At 34.0% G+C, this 23,690-nt stretch overlaps 1 protein-coding gene across 1 annotated transcript; it reads left to right on the forward strand.

The window, feature by feature from the left end:
* The first annotated feature begins 15,205 nt into the window (after positions 1-15,205).
* Positions 15,206-23,651, forward strand: LOC129318523 (30S ribosomal protein S9, mitochondrial). Its single transcript, XM_054963345.1, has 4 exons — positions 15,206-16,092; positions 17,897-18,337; positions 22,466-22,546; positions 23,342-23,651. Exons 1-4 carry the CDS (start codon positions 15,492-15,494, stop codon positions 23,431-23,433), a joined length of 1,215 nt encoding a protein of 404 aa, XP_054819320.1. The 5' UTR covers positions 15,206-15,491; the 3' UTR covers positions 23,434-23,651.
* Positions 23,652-23,690: the final 39 nt, after the last annotated feature.

Genomic DNA, 23,690 nt, shown 5'->3' on the forward strand with positions numbered 1-23,690 from the left:
CACCATGCATTGCAATGCACATGATAGTTTTTGTTATTATGACAGTTCAACAGATAAAAAATTTTATCGTGTGCCATTTCCACATACAATGTCTGATTGGAGTAATTCAAGCACCCATACAAAGCTTATTTGATAATATAACTAATGAAACTAATTTTATTTCAATCCAATATTTCATTTCAAAATTGAACATTTGAATGCAAAATGACTACTTTATGTCCTTTTCACCTATTCGAGCATCCCAAAACCAAACCATGTGTCATTAGCCATTTTCAAAGCCTTAACCACATCTAATGAGACATTCATAACTTCATTAAACAATCATATAACTAAAATCACATGCATACACACTTTTGGCCACTAAATTGCCTTTTATAACTCACAAGGCTCCATTTTCACAATTTCATCAATAAGGCCAAATTTTAGGATTCACACATTTCAAACCCACAATCATACACTTACACTAATATCTTTGCCTTCATTTCCTCATTTCATATCATTATACATGTTTCTTGTAATGCCCTTCCTGACATTACCATTTGAATTCAAACACACAATTTAACAAGTAATACACAATAGAAGTACTCAAATCATGCAAATGCATCAAGCCCTTCTATATCGTCGTGGCATAAACTCAGAATTTCTTCAATGTGGTCCTTACAAAAGCTAGCTCCTACTCCTCCTCCTGATCCTTCTTCATCCTCGTTGGTTGGTCCTTTTGACATAAAATTCTCATATCGACCATTAAAGAGACTGGCTATAAATCTCTTTCTCTTACATAATATTTTCATACTATTGATTTCTACTTGTAAATCCTTTAGTGCACTCGTGGTACTCATTATTATATTGTATCACAAGTACACTAATGAGATCTTGATTGCACTCCACGAGCTAGCTAATTTTGCTTTTGAGAAGAACTAGGATGGGATTTGGTGCCTTAGATAGACTGAGGCTACAGAATTATGAATTTCTAAAATTATAGAATTTTTGATTTAATGCAGCGGTTTTGTAAGCTTGGTTTAGAAACTGCTTTGGAGTTGTACCAAGAGAAGCCATGGTTATTAAGCACTTCAAAATATGTTCTTCTATCTCATGATGTAGAACCAGTTCTTCCTGCTGTAATTTCAAGGTTGTTTCTGGCTCTATCTCATCCGTTAAAGGAAAATTAGATCATGATGGGTTATAGCAAGAGAGTCTTATACTTTTCAACTGGGAGATTGCATAAGGAGAGCACGCTTCTTCTTCCTTGGTGATTGAAAGGGTTTGGGATCAACACGAAGGCTATTGCATTGTTTAGCATAAGCATCGACATTTTGATAGAGGTCAATCGGGCCCTTGGCCTTATTATTTAAAGTAAAGCCGGTATGCTAGCTAAATATTCACTTGAAGCTCTCTATTTTGCAATCTATGTCATGAATAAGTTGACAAGCCATACAATTAGATATAAGTCATATAGGTTACAGTATAACGATATTTTAACTATATTTGGCTCCTTGCCTTTCCTAAAAAAGTAGTTTACCATCCCCTATAAAACTGATTCCAAACAACACAATTTAGGCAAAATATGACCCATGCGCCATAGCATGTGGCACAAAGGTACTAACATTAGCTCTATATCATGTACCACGGCATGTTGACACATGCATTGAGGCACGTACATTAGATTCTATGATCAAAACATAGTTCTGATATGAACTTTAGATGTGCACCATTTTCGCATTGATGTCCAATTAGGGTAATTCAAGCGTTCACACAAAGCTTGTTTCAAAACTTAACCAATGATACTAGTTTCATTTAAATCCGATGTCCCATTTAAAAGTTAGACACCTAAGTGCATTTTGACCATTTTAAGCTAAAATCTACCACTTAAGCATCAGAATTTGAAACCATAAGTCAATGGCCACTTTTAGGACCTTGATCATGTCCAATAAGACAATTAACACCTAATTAACTAATTATATACACAATATTATATGTAACATCTTGAGAAATTTAACTTAAGGTTAATTGTGTTATTAAGGATAAATTAGATAATTGCAAGTTAACTTGGATTAAAAGATAATGTATGGATGGCTAATGGGCCTATTGGATCCTAGGTGATATTAGGCCACATTTAGGCCCAAGTATATAGACTATGTTTGGAACCATAATTTTTGGTCTTTGGCCACAGCCAAAAGTCTCTTGGCCATAGCCAAAACTCAATTTTTAAGCCATCAGATCCACTTTTCAACTCAAAAAATTTGAGAGTTAAGTGAGAATCCAAAGGTGAACGAGGAGAGCTCTGCTAAGGCTTGTTGTGGGCATCCAATTAAGTCTATTTAGAGCTTTTAATCACTTGGGTAAGTTTCTACAACCTCTTCTCTTCCTCTCTTATGTATTTCCATCACTATTTTTAGGTAGTTCTTTGAGAGTCCAAAAACGAGTTGTGGTTTTGCCTAGAATTTTGACTTTAATGGGATTAATAGGTGTTTATTTAAATGTCTCAACTTTGGGTTATGATGTTATTAATTTTTTAAGATTTAAAAGTGGGGTTAGGAGTAAACCCTAGAGCTAATTAGTTGAGCTAAGAAAATTATGAATTATTAATAGTGTTGATTAGATTAATGGGAGTCTAAGTGAACTAACGGAACCTAAAAATAGATTTAGTTGTGGGTAGATGACCACAATAGGATTTTTGGGTTTAGGTTTTGATTAGAGTTAATTAGTCATTAATGACTATTGATGTGTTTGATTGTAGATTGACCATTGTTGGTACTATTGAGCTTATTAGAGGCTCATTTGATATTCACAGGTACTCATGGTTGGTAAATCAAGAGTTAAAGTAACCAAGAATTTAAGTATAGTATGTCATTGTGTCTACATTTACACTTTAAGCATTATTATGGATGGCTTGAAATGAGCTTATGGATAAATATGTTGATTTTGAACTATTACCTAAATATGAAACATGACTCATTGTGATAAAGTGTTTGGTGATTATATTTATATAGATGTTATTTGGTATTTGAAATATGAATTATGGGCTTAGATTGGCTATGAGTTGATTATATAATGAGTAATTGTAAATTATAATGTAGTGTAAACCATGATAAACATGCAAGTTTTAGAAATTATGAGGATGAGGAATTATCATGATATGCAAGAGCTTATATTCACATTTGTTAATTGAACTTGCATGATTATAATGGGTGGGAGTTCACCCTAGCATAGTAGAGGGATTATGATAAAAAATCCACATGGTGTAACCTTTACTAAGTTTGTGTACAGTGGTTGGCACACTTCATTACTATATGTGCTTAGTATTGCCAACAACCTACAAGTATGGCATGGGTCAGGTAGGATGCTCAGTATCACAGTCCTAGATTGGACAGTGTGGGTCGGGCACTTATGAGACCTCGAAATTTGAGTAAGGGAGAATCCATAGTCCGAGAGAGAGTGTGAGAGCCTTTGGTTGGATGACCCTTCATGATTGGAGAGTGAAGGTAGTCTAATCACATGGGTTAAGCCTATATAAAATAATAGCCAATGGATTCGATCAGATGATATAAGGAGTGTTATAAGACAGTTGCATTTGATCATGCAAAACACATTATAAAGGTGTATCGTGAATGATGTTGGTTTGCCTTATGTGATGTTAAATGCTTAATTATTGTGATTGCCACACTTTAATATGCTTGATTAATCTTGATTATTGAAATGTTTATCTCATTATCGTAGTTTAATATTTACAGGCGAGGATTAAGCTAAGGGCAAAAGGGAGGCCTATGAAGCTAGAGACTGAGTAATCAATTGTAATGCCTCTAATTTTGTCTTTTATGTGTAATTTGAATACAATATTTTCCAACTAGTGGTCTTTCATATTGACTTATATTTATTTGAAGTCTACTTGCATTTGTAACCTTAAACATTGAATTTAGTCATTCTTGAATTGTCTTAGCCATAGTAGGGTCCAAACACCTAATCTAACTATGGTAGTATGCGAAGATAATTTGAACAAGTATGTTTTAACTAGTTAAATAAGTTTTATATATTTTAGGTGATTATTTAGCTTGAGTGCAAATAATTGTATTTTCACCTCCCGTTATGTGCTTTGTAGTGGTTGAGTGGTCAATTCTTGTATAAGGAGTTGTTTGATACTTGCAGCTATTTAGACAAGTGTATTAGGACTTATTGAGTGTGATTCAAGCCCTTGTATGGGCTAATGGTTTATGGTTTGAGATTCGGACACTCGATTTATGGTTTTAAAAGTAAAAAATGTGAAATTGTGGTCCTAGATGTCCAAATTCTTCATATGATGTTGGATTGATATGAAATTAAAATTATTAGCTAGGTTATGAAATTGTTGATGTGTGGGCGCTTGAATTGCCTCAATCGAAAATCTAAGTCAAAAGTTATGCACGTCGAAAGTTAGTGATTAGGTAATTGTCATGACAGCTACTATCATGACATCTTTAGCCATAACCAATAGATTTTCGACCACAGCCAAAGGATTTCTTAAGACCATTTGGCTGCAACCAAGAGAGAATTAGCCACAACCAAAACTTCACTGGAAGTGTTGGCTTAGGCTTAATGCTCTTTAGCGGCAGCCAAATACCCCTGTTAAGCAAAAATGACCTTTTTTATCTCATTTTAACTTGTTTTCAACTCTAATTACTTTTCATGCTTCCAAAACACTTTTTACTTTGATTTATAATGGTTAAATGACCTTTTAAACTCAATTTTGAAATTTAATTATTTATGGGATCCCATCTCTACAAGGTTTTCTTACTTAGCCTTTTTAAATTTTTATATAGTCAAGGTTGATCCTTTTCTTTCTATGACATCTTTTATTATTAAATTAGTTATAAATATCATGGTAGCTCTACCTTAAGATTAAGTATGTGCTAATTATGTGTTTAAAAATTGCAAGTTTTACATTATACATACATATAAATTTGGCCAAGTAAATCACCCATTGCACACACACTTAGGTATAACTGCACTATTTCACATAATTTCACATAATTAGCCAAACCATCTCATTTATCACATATTAATTGTGTTCACATGTATATATACTTAACTTCGAGCCTAGAACATTACAATCACATCACACACACATATGGGGCTAGGATTCAAAAGTTACACGTATACATACACATCTACAAAACTCTACACATGTACATATTCCTATAGCAACTTATATACACAAACATGCTCTATATTTCAAAGTCATTACACAAATCCTTACAATGGGCTATTAATAAGAGATATTTAATCTCGACCCAAATCTTTTTCTTTCACACCACTGACGTCAAAATTTGTAAAAATATAAATAATCACGGGTGAAATAACAATCTCAATAACCAAATTGTTTACTAAATGCAAAAGCTATATATATATATAACATAATCTTTCCTTTTCTAAATACTTTTCCAAATACACAAGAACTAGCATGATCAACTATCTACTGATCCTTTAAAGCTCACCAACTTGAAACCATAAGCTCTAATGGATCAATCACATATTGATCAAGTATACCTTTAATGGTGAAAACACCTAGCTAAAAAGTATTTTATCCCACACCCAAACTATGGTTTCTCCCTTCACACACACTTGTGATAGGAGTATCGTTGACTTCTAACTGTACTCTCACTGGCATTAAGAAGTTGCCAAACTGAGTGTAAGTTATCAATATGCTATGGATAGTTGTTAATGTGAGTAGTGCAAGTTGACATAAAAAATAGCTAGTAGTTCTGGGTAGGAGTATAAGAATAAAAAGTAAAAAGGAGGGGACAACATATTAAGAGTTTAAAAGAATGTTATCATTAATTATGGGGTGTAAAAGCAATAGAGGTCAAATAAAATTCATAGATAGTATTCTTTAGAGCCACCAAAGACTAAAAGGTCTCTAAGAAAGCTTATATCATTGTAGAAGATGTCATAAAGCTAGTCATACTTCTAAGACTTGCAATAACCTTAATCCATGCTGATTAATGCTAGAAATGTACATTTTTTGTTGTTCATGTGTCACACCCCAAAAATCAAGTGTGACTGGCACGGGATATGGGTACAAAACTCACATCCCTTAAGCCTTGATCAGAGAAACTTCTAGGTTAATACTTTGAACACATTAATAGGATGATTAAAATTTTTTTTTACAATATTAAATTAGATATTCACTTTTAAAAGAAATATGAGGGTCTTACCTATAGTTTATGTGGAGCACCTAAGATCAAACTCCAACATAAGTGTAAAGTTCAAAATTTCCTCAAATTAGGATTTGTCTAAAGTAATCCTTCTGCTTTAACTCAGCAATAAAACTCCTCAATAGACATATCGAGACACAAGTTCAGCTGTACCATCTGAGATCAAAAATATCTTTTTCAGTGAATAACATCCCAACAATAAATAATTGAACATGAATAAAAGGAAAATTTGAAACAATTATGCAAGTCGAAGAGGCAACAATTTTCATACAAATTAAAAAAATCTTCGAAAATAAAAGAATTTTGTAAATTTTAAATAAAATCTTGAACTATTAAAATATTATATCAAATATTATTATCACTTGATTGCAAGAAAGTAAATAAATAAAATAAATAAATGTAAATAGTTTACTAGTTAAAAATCAATGGAATGTAAAATCATCAAATGATCAAATTTATATTATAGGGACTTATTAGAACAATTAACAAACGTGGACACATCGTCCACGAGGAAAAATAACCAAACATGGCTCTTGTCACGAAGATAAATATGGACACACAATCCACAAGGATAAGTAACTAAATGCAGCTGAAACCACGAAACAAACATGGACACATAGTCCACAAGGGTAAGTAACCAAACGTAGTCGAAGCCACAAAACAAACGTGAGTACGATGCTCACGAATAACCATCCCTCCGTTCCACATACGTTGGTCATCGCACGAGGCTAGCACCTCCTATAAACACCCTGCTAGCTAGGTGAACCATGGTGTGCCAAGGGCTAATAGAATTGCCATTAGCAACCAATGTTCTATATAAAGTCCCTTTTTAAAATTATTTTCAAATATGCAAGAAAATCATCACTTTCAAGATACAGTTCTTATTCTCAAAATCAAACTCGCATGAATACTTTTAAGCATTAAAACTTGCCAGAATCAAATTTTATATCCGATGCTCATGCTTGCATTTATTCAATAAAAAAATTTCAACGTCGAACTCACATAAATCATTCTCTGTATCAATCCAATATTTGATAGAATAAAAATCTCATAATCAAACTTCAAACTTAATTGATTAAACAACATATCAAATTTGGTAAAGCTAATTTCTCAAAATAAAGAAATGTTAATCAACAAATATCCAATAATCGTATTAATGCTATTAAAATAATTTCCAGAAAAACATAGTATTTTAGTAAAGGAAATTTTGATTGAAAAAAAATCAGTTGGGACACTATCCACTTACCTGTAATGTTCTGAGTATAAATTCACTCTTTACAGTCAAATCTTTCTTCTTCTAAGCACCCTATTCAATATTCAAGATAATTCAATGATCTATTACTTGAATTTAATAAACTCTTTTACAATATCAACACCACCAAGATTACTTAAGTTTTCAACTAAATATAATTTATGCCTAGATTCCTCTAATATCTACTAAACTTAATATATATATATATATATATATATATCCCTCTATTTAACACTTGCTTCCATCGAACCCTTCTCCAACACACACACACACACACACACACACGTAACTAAACTTTTGTATATATGCACCACCATTAACCACATTAAAATTTTAAAGTTCTTTTATCACACATTTTATCAAACACCTTAAGTGTGTTTCCAAAATCAAGTCTTAAAACAACATTATCATTTATAACCATGCAATTTCTCAAAAGCCAATTCGTCTCGCAATAGCTTTAAAAAAAAAATCTTCACAAAACTCAAGTTAAATCCATGAATAATTAACACTTAAACCAACTATGTGCTTATAAAAGTTAATGAAATATCTAAAAGTTCTCATTCTAACAGACACTTTATCAAACATCTTGTAGCCATCGTTGCTCAAATCATAACAAGAAGTTCATTTCTCTTCAATCTCCTTATAACACACAATAAAATTTTATTCGGCCTCCTACAATTCCAACAAATTTCCTTCTAACATTACTACAACATTCAAAAGATATTCCAAAAATCAATACATACATAACAATTCAATACTTGAATTACCAAAGAAGTTATTTTCTTTAAAAATCTCTATTTGTAATTTCAATTTTCTTTTAAGCATTTTATCAAATATCTTATATGCATCCAAACTCAAATAAACACCAAGCCTCTTCATCCTTAACATCCTTTCCAAAATCTCTCAACATCAATATTTAGCTTAACCAACCGACAGCATTAACTGAAATTGCCACATAATTTCTATTTTATAAGGAAAAAAAATCGTAACAGCAATAAGAAAAACAGGGATGCATCAGTTCAGGGAAGAATAAGCATGATTCACACTACTATTAGGGTCATACTCACGTAAGAAGAAAGAATCAACACTTTACCTCAACCAAAGCACAGTAATAGATGCAACACCATACTTCACGGACCACATAAAGAAGAGGAGAAGAGCTTTAGCTTGGTTGTCCCAAGAGAAGGAAACAAAATTGAAATTTCAGATCGAAAAGAGGAAGGACTTAAGCTTACTAAGCACATACACATGGATGTTCAACCGCTGAGAAGGAAAGGAAGAAGAAAGATTAAACACGCACATACCTTCGGTGGCCACGTAATAGAGCATAAACAAAGAACTTCAGCTACTTTACTGAACAGAGATGGAAGAACAGTCAAGGAAAGTGATGGACACTTGCTGGCGGTGAAGAGACAAGCACACCGACAGCAAGATAAAGCCTACACGACAGGAAAGATGGAGAGAAACAGAGATGGACACGAATGCTTTCTTTCACTCTGTTCTCCAGCTTTTAACCGACAAGGAGGGGGAAGAGTATTATATAATAAACTCCTTGTAAAATCTACCAAATAAAATACAAAGTTTGTTGGGAAAAATTTCAAAATAGTGCCCCACCAGATTTTTATTGTTATTATTATTATTATTTTATTATTTATTTTTTTATTTTTACAAAAGGGGTAATATAACAATTTCACCAAAGGCTGGAAAGATAAAACACCCCTCAAACATTAGCAAAACTCAAACCAATGACTCAATAGATGGATTACTAATACAATTTCAATCATTACACCCAACATTCCCTCTTGTCTTATTTGTTCCACAAATTAATGAAATACAATCAACAACTTATCATTAATTTTAATCTTACTTAAATTTCTAAGTCATTATAATTTACTCTAAAACTTTGAATAAAATACATTCAAAATTTCTTATTATAACTAAAATTCTAGGGTTAGAAAAATTTAAGTCAAAATACCAAGAGAAAAAATTTATCAATGAATTAATTAATTTACCTTAAATTTTTCTGAATTTATACCAACTCCTCTTTTGATGTTTAAATAAAATTTATTGCATTGTTTGAAGTTCTTAATTTTTTTTTGTCATGAGAAAACACTTTATCATTTATTTCATTTTTACTCAATTTCTGAAGTGTTACATTACCACTGTCTACTTCAAAAATTAATAAGATGCACTTAAATCATATAATTATAGATTTTAATTTAAGTTAAATTTTGAAGTCATTACATTATGCATCTAGTATTTTTTTGTAAATGCATATGATATTTTTGTGTAAATGCATTTGAAGCTATACTATATCCATGAAAGCCACATAGTTATTTTTGGAATGGGTTGTCAATATTATGTAATGACATGAATGATACTTCTAAAGCTATATTATATCTTAAACTTGTAAATACTTATGTAAGCTCTATTGTCAATGGATTAATAGAAAGTTGTCATTACCCCTTGCCTTATTATTACTACCCCTTGCCCAATTGTAAATGGATGACATGCAACACTTGTGCAATTAATTAAATTCTTGTTACACTTAAAACATGCTAAGTTGTCATTGCTCATTACCTTATATTGTTATTCTCTCTTACCCCGTTGTGAACGAATGGCTTGTAATACTTATGCGATTAATCAGATTCTTGTTACACTTAAAACATGCTAAGTTGTCATTGCCCCTTGCCTTGTTGTTATTCCCTCTTGCCCTATTATAAATGAATGGCTCATAATACTTCACTATTTAATCAGTTGGATGCAATAATATACGTATTAAAAATAGTATTCACCCTTGACATAAACATTTACAAAGTGCAATACGCAAGATGAATGAGTTTAAAAAGGTAAATGCCCTTTGCCCAATTATCATTCCCTCTTGCCTAGTTGTAAATGGTTGGCTTACAACACTTGTACATTTTATTAGTAACTTGTTACACTTAAAAATATATCAGTTATCAATGTCATTCGCCCCATTGTCATTCTCCCTTACCCTATTGTTATTTCCCTCATCATAGTTGTAAATGGTTAGTCTGCAACAAAATTGTTACAACCTGCTGGTCAATTGTATATTATGTGATAAATAATGTAAAGTCCTCTTGACATTAATTGCAAGACACTTGTCTTGTTAACAATTGTATATTGGTGAGAAACATGTAATAACCATTTTCGTTGAAATAAAATCTAGTATTTATCCTTGATATAAGCATTTAAAGTAAAATATATAAAATGAAAATTTCAAAATATTGTATAACAAGATAAGTACATGAAATGCAAAAAAGTTTTATCCTAAAATAATATGCAAAACTTGGATAACACTTCTGTCTTCTCTTTTTGCTTTGGTTTGATCCTAATAACATAGACATGATAGTAGGTTCATTCTAGTTGTTGCAATGATTGAAAAGCCACCACATGCATTTAACTTTCTTCTTTTGGAGGTCATCCTACATGAACAAATTAAAAAAGAAATTGTGGCCCTAAAAATTGAGTAAACAACAGATTTATTAACCTGCAATGCATGTAACATCCACAATTTTAAATCCAAATTAATTAAGCTTAAAAAGATTAGTAAAGAGAATTTTTGAGGTATATTGCCAGAAAGGCCTAACGGGCATGTTTGATCTCAATTTTAGTACCAAACACGGGTCTGAAGAAGAATTAGGTTACCTGGGGATAGAAGAGGAAGAATTTCTGAAGGGCACGTTCTGTGCCACGCACCTCGGCGTGGGGTTAGTCCGCTGCGGTACATGCGTGCCAACACGCTTGGGAGAAGCTCTTTGTGCTATACGCCGTGGCGTATGGCCAAAATTTTACAGTATTAAGTTGCAAATCTAAAGTGAAAATGAAGAGAAAACAAAAGAGAATGAAGGAGTGGCAAAAAAGCAATGCTAGAGCTTGAAGAAACTGATTGTTGGGAGTAATTTAGAGCTCATAAACACCCAAGGTAAGCTTCCTAGCTTAAATCTTCCTCTCTTCTTCCATTTTCTTGATGGTAGAGGTTAGGGTTTGATTTCTAGAGGTTATAGGTCCAAACCCATTGACTTAAATAGAGTTAATGGGGGTAGATTGAGCTAAGTAAACTTGATATTTATGAATTTATGATGATTAGTAGTTGGAAGACATTAAATGTCCGAAATTCCCATAAATTTGGTGGTTAGGAATAAGGTGGTTTTATTCATGCCCATTTAAGAGCTCAATATTATTAATGAGAGTTAAAGGAAGCTAAGAAGCCTTATGGGTACTTCTACATGAGCTTAGAGCAAATCTTGAGTATTAAGAAATGATGAAATGTTAATGGAAAATAGCTCAAAATGGATATTGATGTTTTGCATGGTAAATGCTTGTAGTGTAACTACTATTGGCACCATTTAAGCTTCTTGGAAGCTTCGAGAGTGAATAGTTGAGGGATGAAACCTTTGACCTCTCAAACGTTTGAGGTAACCAGAAAAATTCTATCTTATACTTGTATGTGTCAATTAGTTTGTTGATTTATGAATTATTATTGAAATGTATAAACTAGAGAAAATGCAAGTGTGGCTTAATTTGTGAAGAAATCTACTAGATCAAATTTGGGAGTTTTATACCTTATGATGCAAATTTTCCTTGAAAACAAGAGTGGTGGATTTTCGTATTAATGTTTATTGGGAGTGCAATGATTTTTACAAATTGAGAAGTAAAATAAATCTTCATTATGAGGAGTTCAATGATGGTTGAAAATAGGGAAATTTAATGATTTTAAAAGTGTGAGTTATAATTATTGTAATTTAGGAGTTCAACGACTTATTTGGTTCTGAAGTTTCATGAAATGTATTTGAAAAGTCCAATGATTGTGTAGTGATGAAGTTCAATGAAAAATGATAATGTGAAGTTTTATGAATTGTATATGTGTGAGTTATGGCATAAGTGTCCATTGCATGATCTTGAGAGGCGGGAGTTTACTTGGGAAGTAGAGTAGATGAGAAATCCGTATGGTAAGGCCCCATCCGTGTGATGGATTACCTAGATTGATTCTATCCATATCGTCTCACTTGTTTAATAAGGGACTTGAACCTAGCTAGCTATCCACCAATTCAATAAGAAAGCTAGTCTAGGGTATATGACACCCCATGGTGTGAGAAATGGGGGAAACCGTGATCCATAAATGAGCTGGGTGCACCTTGGCTGATAATCCCCTCACAAGTGTTTAGGCTAGGGAAGTTAAGGAATATAGACTATCCCATTGAGTTATAGCCCACGGTTTCGTGTTAGAGGAATAAGGAGGATATAAGGGAGGTGTGATCATGCATATAGTGAGAAAAGGCACTTGTTGTCTATATTGAGTCCATAATGTGGATATATTTAGCTGGGTAATAATTTTTGCCATTAAGCTTGTCAGTGATTTGTGTAAGCAATTCTATTTATATGAAAAAATGATAAAGGTATTGTCTTTCCAAGTGAATGCCATTATGTTAGCTAAATTATGAATTCTTATTTCAAATGTTGCTCATGGGTTAAAGTAATAACACTTACTGCCACTTACATTTGAACTAATTGTTATGCATTAGTATGGGCTAGTCAGACCTTGGTTACTGAGTAGTTGTACTCACCCCATTATCTTTAATATTTCAAGAAATAGCTGAAGAAGTGGAGACAGAGGAAAACAACTCGAGGCTTAGGACCACGTGTCTTCTGTAATAAGCCTTCTTACTTTTGGGTAATTTATGTGCATGACAATTTCGATTGCCAACTAGGATTTTCCTTTTTGTTACTTACTTGCATTAAGAGAAAAGTAAATTGTAATGGTATTTTGGGCCTTAGGGAGAGAGTTGATTATTATGTGTTATGTTGATAGGGTCAAAATACTAATGCAAGTGGGGGTAGTGCATATTATGTAATGATTTGGGAAATCTTAATAAAAATTGTAACAAAACTCCCCCTTCCTATGATTTTGAGTTAAGGGGTTGAGTAGTAGAAATTTTATTTGAAAATATTTCTTGTATTTGGTGCTTTGCACGAGTTAATTCTATTGAGTTGTATGTGGTCGTTTAGTGTCAGTGGCCATTGGTCCTTAATTTTGGGATAGGACACTTGAATTTGCAAAAGTTGAGGTAAAGAAGTAAGTTTTGAAAAGGGTGTCCAATTCTTATTGTAAAAATAATTTGAACCTGAGACTAATGCCATTAGTTAGAGCCCGAAAAGAGCTTTCCGTAGACTCCTAGTTCACATCATTCGAATGTCAGATGGAGATTTGGGGTGCGTTAGAAGTTGGCCCTAAAGCTATCAAATTGATAGTAGAATTTACTGTCAAAGTTCCTGCATTTGCACAGCAGCGCATGGTGTCACAAGCCACGATGCGTGTCACAGAAGCGAACATGCCACGGTGCATGTTCAACAAGTCGTGGCGCATACCTTTTAAATTTTCAATATTTTTCTTGTTCCAAATTTTTGCACCTAAGTAACCACTTATGTGATAATCCTTTGCTTTTGCGTATTTGTGAACTCTGTTTTGCCTTTTTACAAGACTTGATTTGACTTAGATTTATAATCTTGGGGCCCCCATTTTGTTAACTAATGAGAATTTTGTATTCAATGATTATTATCGTCTCATTTTCCTAATTTCTTGAGATTTAGGTTTTAATTGTGAGATAAAATGAGGATATTACACTGCACAATATATTAACAACTACTTGTAACATATTGACAACTTAAATTTAGGCTATTAAAAACATATCTTGGCATTTCATAATAGATTTATCAGCTTAAACCTGCACCACACATAACATATTGACAACTACTTATAATATATTGACAACTTATTTTTAAGCTGTTAATAACACATCTTGCCACTTTATAACAAATTTATCAGATCAATTTGAACCATACAAAACATACTGACAACTACCCAAAGCATATTGACAACTCAAGCTTAACCTATTAACAACACATCTTGCTATTTCATGATAGATTTATCAGCTCGACCAAGTACCACTAGAATATCAAATACACCACTACAAATGCAAAGCCAGTGACTACTCATGGCAGATATACCCATCAAGAGAGAAAGAGAGACTATCCACAACTAATACACCCATAATGAGAGAAAGAGACAACTATATTCTACCAACTAGCAATAAAAGACCAAATCAAATGTTTAGCAAGAAGCACATGTAAATCAATCTCATCATTTACCTGGTTTGGTACAGTCACCATCGCATTCTTTGAAGGTTAAAGTTAGGTATAAGCTGACTTGAAGATAAGCCTTCATCCTTCATGAACTCCTACCTAGCTCACTATAAAGAAGATTGCGAGGATGGGTTTGGATTCTAACTACAAGATGATCCTACCTAGCTTATTTCAAAGACAATCACGAGACCTTCATCAAATGGTTATAGCTTCGTCCTGCACGAAAATGACTTCCTCTTTCTTTCATTTTCTACTTTCTTTTCAGTCAGGGCAAATAGGTCATTTTAATTGCAAAATAGTTTACACCTTAGAACCAAGGAACTTCAAAATATTTGTAGGTCATTTTAGTTGCAAAATAGTTTACACCTTAGGACCAAGGAACTTCAAAATATTTGTCCTCTTTGGTGGGACTTAGCTATATTTAATTTTTTTATGTAGGATGTAATTTTTCCTAAAATTTGATTTTTTTCATCACATTCATTAGAAGCTGGTGACATATTAAATTAAATATATAAAAAAAACAGTTGAAATTTGCTTTCCTTAAATTTGGTCTAACTTGGAATTTTCTTTTTTAAATAAAAATAAACCTAGCACGAGCGTGCGGAGCGGCGGTGCAGGGGATAGCTCATTGCTAGTTGAAGGCTTAAAGCCATTTCCCCTTACACCGACCCTATGCTTCTTCACTGGTCAAACTCATCGTCGCTCCTTCGACGCCGTCTTCTGACTCTTCACTCCTCCGGTCGTCGTCGTAGTCGTCAATTATCTAGCAATTTTAATGGCTATTTCAGCGTTGGTGGAATCTAAGTTATGATACTTTCAGTTAGTCAAATTTCCATAGCCTGTTCTGTGTCGTTGGGAAAGTTCGATTTTATATCCTTTTCATAACCATGCTTTCTCGCCTTATACCCAAACCCTCACATTTCCGACGCTTTGTGTTGATCACTTCAAAATCTATCACACATCCCCAACCTCATTTCACCTATTCTACGAACACCCCAAATTTTCGCGCTTTCTCCAAATACTTCTCCACCAATGGGAACAATGACAACAATGGCAAGGACCCTACCGGTGTCTGGAAAGATTTCCGGGGGATTGAGGATAAGTTTGACGCTATGTTCGCTGGAGATAACGGAAGATTTGGTGGATTTAATGAGGGAGATGATGGCGCCAAGGCCCCAGCCAGCAAGGACCAGTGGTGGTTAGAAGAGGAGGGACTTGATAATGAAGATGAGGATGCTATATTTAAACGGCCTGACAAGAAAACTGATGAGAAGGGTGGTGATTTTGGTAACCAGCCATGGCATGCAACAGAGCACCTGAAACCATGGATCCTGCGTGAGGAAGGGAAAGATGATGTGTTTAATTACCAAGATTTTGGAAGCAATGTGGGTGAATTCAGGCCTGATAGTAGTCTTGTGGAGAGTCAGAGAATTGAGGATCCTGAGAAGCTTGAGAAGGAAGAGAAACAGTTGACTGCCGTTTTAAAAGGTAAATTTGAAACCTTTTTCTGCGCATGATAGCAAGATTCGTATTGGCAGTACTGCTCAACTAGGAATGCAGTATGTCATTTTTATCAGCTATTTTAGAGGGTGATGATTCGTGTTTTGGTGATCGTAAGTATACATTGTCATTTTCAAATGTTAACGCTTCATTTTTTAAGCAAAAAAATGGCTAAGCTATGAGACTATGAGTAACATTTATTTTGTATATTCATTCCTTATTTGGTGAACTCTAAGATTGTTGCGATCTCTTGTGGAAACTTATTTTGTAATTTTAGGCGTGAGCACTGCTGAACTGACGAGTTATTTTTCATATTATAAACCAGTCTTGAACCAATCCTTCTGAATGGTTTACAGAATTGAAGTGGCATGTCCTTTAGATAACTCCTGGTGTTTCCCCTTGAGCTGTTTGAGCCAGTGCTGTTTGGGAGGTCTCTACCTTTTTTTTTTTTTTTGTATAACTGGAAAGACTGCTTTGTTTTATTCATGTGTTTCAATCATATTTCTTTTTTGTTTTTGGCTTCCACGCTTCTTGCTGTGTTGTTGTAGAAGAACCTAATGACAGCTGTAAACATTACAGAACGGCGATGTCAAAATTTTAAGGACTGGATATGTGTTTACAATTGCCATTGCTTAACATAGGTTTGCTGATAGTTAGTGGTTGAACTGAACGCTGGCATCTTTGTCGTTAATAATTACATCCAAATCCGTTGATGATGAATGGAATGAAGACTGAGTTCAGCAGTAAAATGATAATGCACAAAATTGCTTATGCTAAACTGGTGAATTAAACTGAGATGAGGATGTTGTGGTAGACAACACGTACATTGAGATTAGTTCAAGGAATATTGATGAGGTGGAACTTCATTGAGAATATGACATATATGCAGTGCAATGTGAGTGGGGATGTGATGGGTTTGGGAGAAATATTGGGCCTAAGACATTAGCCCAACATTTTAGTAGGAGGAAAAAAGGGGGGGGAACAGTGTAACAAATTCTGACATATAGTGGTTGTGTGGGAGTGTGCAGGAGGTAAGGAAAAAGTGTGTGGAGAGTGCTAGCCTCTCGAATACTGCATAGGGAGAGACCTGTGTGGTTTCTTTGTGTTTTCCATTTTTCTTTGTTCTGTTTGCAGTGAGTGTGATCTTAGGCTGTGACTACTGGTTTGCGTCTTTAACTGTCCCACTGAGGTTGAAGGCTTAATCAGTGATTTGCTTGTATTTCTTATTATCACAGCTTTTCTTAATGTATTCAGCAAGGTTTCCATCTGGATGTCTTTTATAACTAAGAATTGCATATTTGCATTGGTGAAAATGATCGAACTTTAGATATGATGTGGGTCATGGATCACATATTGGATACATTTTCAAAAGGGGCTGTACCTGGGGAAAAAATTATATTCATTTGCTGGATAATCTAAAAATTTAATGTTAGGATTGTTCTGTCTCATTTCTTTTTAATGATAATATCACAACAATGGAATAAGAAGAAAATCAAAAGCTCTAGATTATTGTCCATTGTCTTATATTTTATGTATCTAGGTTTGGCAGGAAGCATTTGGATCAAAACATTTTCTGCTCATTCACCCTTTTCCGTTTTTTAATCTTTTTTTAATACAATTTGCTTACTGAAGCTACATTTTTGGTTATGTATATGGTACAAATATGTTACTTTCATTATGCACGCACATTGTAGTAAAAGGCGCGTTCTGTTTATTTAGTTATAGGTCATGGAAAGTCTAATGTTGAAAGAAAATCTGAAGTTTATATATTATTATTCTAACGCTTTTACAGGACCCGATCGTGCTTTTGGTGATCTTATTGCTGTTTCTGGAATTACGGATGAAATGATTGACAGTTTGATGGCATTGAAGGACTTTGAAGAGGTTGATGGCTTGCCACCCCTTAGAGTAATAGAAGACATGCGCTATGAAAAGAGTATTAAAAAATCTACTAGAGCTGAAATTGAACGTCAGAAACAGGAGGAAGCTGCAAAAGCAAGAGTGAGAAAAGTAGATGAGAAAGGACGTGCCTATGGAACTGGAAGAAGGAAGTGCAGCATAGCTCGTGTTTGGGTTCAACCCGGTGATGGTAAATTTGTAGTTAATGATAAAGAATTTGATGTCTACTTTCCAATGCTTGAACATCGGGCTACTCTATTACGACCTTTCTCTGAGACAAAGACATTGGGGCTTTGGGATGTCAATTGTACAGTGAAAGGAGGTGGTGTTTCAGGTAAGGTTAATGACTTATAATTACATCTTCTGTCTTTGCATTTAAATTGCCAATGATTCTTTTACGATATCTTGCATCTCCTATTTATTTATTCGTTATTCAATATTTGGACAAGAAAAGGAATTTATTTAGAAAACTACTGAGCGGGACAATCTCATATGAGAGAAAACAGACCAAAAAAAAAAAAAAAATAGGGCAAAGAAGAAAAATAACGAAATAAAAAGTGAGCTTAAGCAAATAACAGTTGAGCACAGGTCCCTCCAAAACAAATGAATAAAACACCAAAAGAAAATGAGAGATGAACCATTTCCCCATTAATCATTGATAGTAGTTGAGACACCTTTAAAAATTCTAGCATTTCTTTCAAATTAAACACAATAAATCACAGCAAAAACTAAACTTTATCATCTTTTTTCTGCCCAAATTTGATTGATAAAATAGTTGATCCAAATTTTTCTGCCCGAATTTGATAAATCTTTTCTCCTCAGAAGCATCGATACGTGAAAATGGCCGGCGTGTCCGTGTCGAATACGTATCCGACACGGACACGCGTTCAAGACGCGGAAACGCCGTGTGCCTTTTCCCACTTTTCGGCGAATGCGGGTCGAGACGGGTTGACATGGCAGATGTGGGTCGGACACGGGCGAACGCGAAACTTTGCGTTTTTCACTTTTTTTTACTCAGTCCCAACTCCAGAAACCCGATGCCCTAAGATTCTCAGCTCCATTCGACCCCTTTCTCGCATTTGTCGCTCTGTCACTTGCTGCCTCATCGACCATTATCGTTCTTCAACTCTGCGTTTTCACTTCTCACTTCGCACGCTGCCTCACCGTCTGAACTCTACCTCAGCGCCTTCGACAGTCGTCGTTCTTCCGTCTTCAGCTTTTAATCTTGGTAATTTATCTTTAGTTCTTCAGTCTTCACGTATGGGTGCCTGAGCGACTCTTCTGCTCTTCACTTCTTTTACTCTTCTGCGCCGAGCCTTCAATCTTGGATATTTATTGATATTATTACATTACTGGTTAATGAATATTTATTACTCAATTTTACTGCTGAACCAAGAGAGAGAGAGGCTGAGCAACCTGATCAGGTTTTCTAATTTAATACTAAATTATTGATTTAATTTTTTTTTATTTAGATGAATTATATTGCTGAGTTAAACATTGATTTATTTTAAATTATATTTTTAGACATCCCAATATTTAATATTTAATTATTTATATAGCCGTACCCGTATCCTAAAATTTTAAAAAATAGCCGTGTACATGTATCGTACCCGATACTCATACCCGTATCGGTGCTTCTTAGCTTTTCTCTGCCAGATCTGGTAACAATATCAAACAACTTATGTCAAAGAGAAGTAGGCATGCTGCAATGTAAGAAGAAGTGTCTAATTGTTTCTGAGTTGCCCCTACACATAAATCAGATGTTAGGAGAAGGTGCCCCGTGTGGTGTTTGAATCTGCAGAGTCCCAGTAGTAGTATTCTGTTGAGTACGACTGTCCAAACTTAACATTTCACTTTGAGAAGAGTTTTTGATTTCCAAATAAAAATCTCAAAAAGGAACTGATGGCCTTTTGGGAGAAGAAATTAGGAATTAAAAAAGGATTTAGAAGAGAAAACATTTGATGAATCCATTGTTTAACCGTCCAAACTGTACTATCTAAGTGTGAACAAAGGTATATAGGCTCTAAAATAACCACTAGTTCATGAATTTCTCCATCAGAGGGACTTCTGGGAAAATGCTTTTTTCGAAGGAAAATTCCCCTTGAGAAGACCAAAAACACCTGGTTGAGAGTCGTACAAAAAGTTAAGCTGGAACAAATTTGGAAAACTTGACAAAGCAGAACATTTCCTCCCTTAAAGAGTCTTTGCAAATAATTAGCTATTCTTAACTGCCATTCTATGATCCTGTGAATGGTCTTAACTGAATATCTGGTTTCCTGTGTTAACTAAATCATAAAGCTTATTTCAGTATATTGGTAAGACGTGTGTGTGTGTGACGCTTAGAAATAGTATCTTTGCATTTGCAAATATGTTTTTAATGACAGATACTTGTTCACACAAACACATGTAATTTATATTGGTTTACAAGGTTCTTCCAAAGTTCAAAACTTGAAAGCAGATGAGTACTCTGAGATATGATATGCTTAATTAGCCTTGTAGCATGGGCATAAAACTAATATAATAATTAATTCTCATTTTTTAGTACTAAACTATTATTGCCCTTTTTTTCTTAAACTACAATCACACTTTTTCGCATCAAGGGTTTGTTTGGCTGGTTGTAGTTTTTTATTGTCAAGTTACTTTTGACTGTGATGTGGGGACATATTCTTTTTGCAAGATGTAGCTAGATTCATTCTTTTTAAACTTTTGTGAACAAAAATGTGGGCAAAAACTGCTGTAGAGGGTTGGGAAGTTTTTGAGCTTGTGAAGATGCTGAATGTTCATCAAGACTTGCTTGAGGTTTCAAATAGCGAGTTTTCTGGAAATTTGGATCTGTTGTGAGATTAATTATTTATAGATATTTGATTCCTAGATAAGTTTGAGGTAGAACTAGTGATCTCTACTGAAGAGGGAAAGTATGATTGTAGTATCAATTAGGTGCGATACTGAGAGAAGGCATAATTTGGAGGAAGAAATCAACAAGTGGGCCAAAGGTGTGAATGAAAATTCTAAATTGTTTTATGGAGTGGCTGCAGGTAGTTGGAAATTTGGTTAAGGGATTGCAGCTTGAGAATAGAGGTCATATTATAAATTTACAAGTCATTGCTGAAAATCATTTTTCTTCAGCTCTTATGTACAAGGGGACACTTCTGGTAACATTTCATTGAAGCCTTTATGGTTTCACTGCGGGTGTTTTCCAAAATTTGGTGTATTCTTAAGTCAGATGCAAAAGTATTGTTTAGAGTTTTGTCATAATTGTAAAAAATCATGAGTGAATTATACCTTCAGTGTACTTGTTCATAAGGGATAGATTATATTAGGCACTTTGGGTATGAGAGTTTAGGCATATCTGCTTGGTGCTTGATATTTACAAATTTGGAAAATAGATGGGGGTGACGTAGGAGGATCTGTTGTCCCTGTCTCTGTTGACTAAGTGGTTGAAATGTTTTAACTCATTTAGTGGTAAGGCAGGGATTTATCAAGAATGAACTTTCCCCACTATTAATGGAAGATTCCAAATGATGAAAATTGAAAAGTTTATGATTGATAAATCATTCTTCTTGTTAGTTTTCTTCCAAAAAATTAAAAGAAAAATCTTCTCATTGAATTATATTTATATTTTTGAGGTTTTGAAAAATTACAAATGTTTCTTCAAACGGAGATGATTTATAGAAAACTATTGTTTCTTAAAAACAGATCATTGCCTTTTCCTAGGTAACAATAGTTAATTTAGACAATGATACTCAGTAGGATTAATACTAATTATGTGTTCCATGCTCACAAGCCTGTGGAAGCCCTTGACCTGATAGTTATATATTACACGTCTGTCTTGGTACTCAAAGCAGCTACTCATCTTTTATTACAATGTCCTGCGCCTATTTTTTGGTGGAGTCAATTGTTTGGATGTTCTGGACTGACATTGTGTATTAAAAGGGGGGGGGGGGGAAGCTTTTGTCTCTTCCATGGCGCAGCTAAGCTGGCACTTTTTCAGACATGCTGACATTGGCCTTCGCACAATCTTCTATGATCATAGTTTGACCTTTTTTTTTTCTTTTTTTGGGGGGGGGGGTGTTTCCTACGGCCTTACCACTATTTTCCTAGGCACCATCCCTTGTGGTTGCGAGAGAAGAGAAGATATGGCATTTTTTCCCTTGCTGTACATGTTATATTCTTCCCTTCCTGTACTTTTAAAAATATGATGAGCATCAATAATGATATGTTGCCATGTTTCATCTATCTTGGCCGTTTACCAAGCTATCTGCCTGAAATTTTAAATTTGACGTTAAAATAAAGTGCTTGGGAGTAGCAATAACAAACTAGAGGATGTATGAATTGTAACAGGAGTCAGAATGTCTATTGGGTAATTTTTCAAAGAATTTAATTATCTTGCATTTTATATCCTTTTCTCTAAACATCTGCTGTATGTAATCATTCGTGCGTTAAAAATGTGTGTTGATGACAGGTCAAGTTGGAGCAATACAATTGGGGATCAGTAGGGCTTTGCAAAGCTGGGAACCAGACTTGCGTCCCGCACTGAGAAGCGGTAAAACCACGAAGCCTTCTATCAGTAAACACATCTTGTGCAAAAGATAAAGGATATATTTCTCTCCCTTCCACTTAGAGATAGCTAAAACATTGAAAATGTGTTTCTTAAAACTTCATCTGGTATTATTTTTTTGTATTTTTAAATGATAAAATTAATTTATCATAAAATTTTATCATATCTGTAACAGTGCTTATATTGATTAGATATATATTTAAGTTGCATGTTATTGTTGGAATCAGATATCACTAATGATTTTCTTTTAATTGGTTAGTTGTTATAATTAAAATTTATTTTTTTTGTATATAGTCTTTGTTTTACAATTATTTATGTTTATTAAACGAGTTAAATTTTGCTAAGTTAAGAAATTCTTCTATTCTATAAATTTTTTAGTTTATGAACTTGAGGGTATTTTGAATAAATTGGTTCTATTTGTCCAGTATTGTTTACTTTTTAATAATAATGGGGAGGGCCATGTAAGTAAACCAGCTTTGAGAGAAGGGAAAATGATTTGTCCAAAGGTAAATAGTTTTCCATCTTAGAGGTGACTTGCTGTGGTGTTTTTGTTGTCTTTTTTTTTTTTTTTTTCCTTTGGTGGCTTCACTATTATTTTGATCCTTTGATCAACTCATCTGTTTCAATTTGACCTGTTTATTTTTGTCTAAATCTAGTGCTTTAACTTTGAAGTTTACAGAATTTTTTGAAAGGGTACATGGACTCATTTTCTTTTTAATTTTTTTAATACAACTATTTGAGATCCAATATTGTGTACTAATGTAATTTATTTTTGAGCAGCTGGTTTCCTGACGAGGGATCCTCGAGTGGTAGAAAGGAAAAAGCCAGGAAAGGCCAAAGCAAGAAAAAGTTTCCAATGGGTCAAGCGTTAAACACTTGGAGCTTCTGTTCATGTATTATAAATTTTGTATGGAACATCTTGCCTCTTTGAATAAACTTGCCAAAATTCATTCATCCTCGTCATCTGGGATAGAAAGCGACGTTAGGATTTATTTAGTATTGGAATGAACATCTGATCTCGTTCTGTTTTCATCCTTGTACTATGCTATATTATGAAATTTTGGTTCACAGCAGCGTGAAGTACCTGTTATGTCTGTGTGGTGTTGATTCTTTTTGAGGGGCGACCTGT

This window comes from Prosopis cineraria, unplaced genomic scaffold (genome assembly GCF_029017545.1).
Source record: "Prosopis cineraria cultivar Desert tree isolate PC_DT_omini unplaced genomic scaffold, ASM2901754v1 PC8, whole genome shotgun sequence".
Lineage (NCBI taxonomy): Eukaryota > Viridiplantae > Streptophyta > Magnoliopsida > Fabales > Fabaceae > Prosopis > Prosopis cineraria.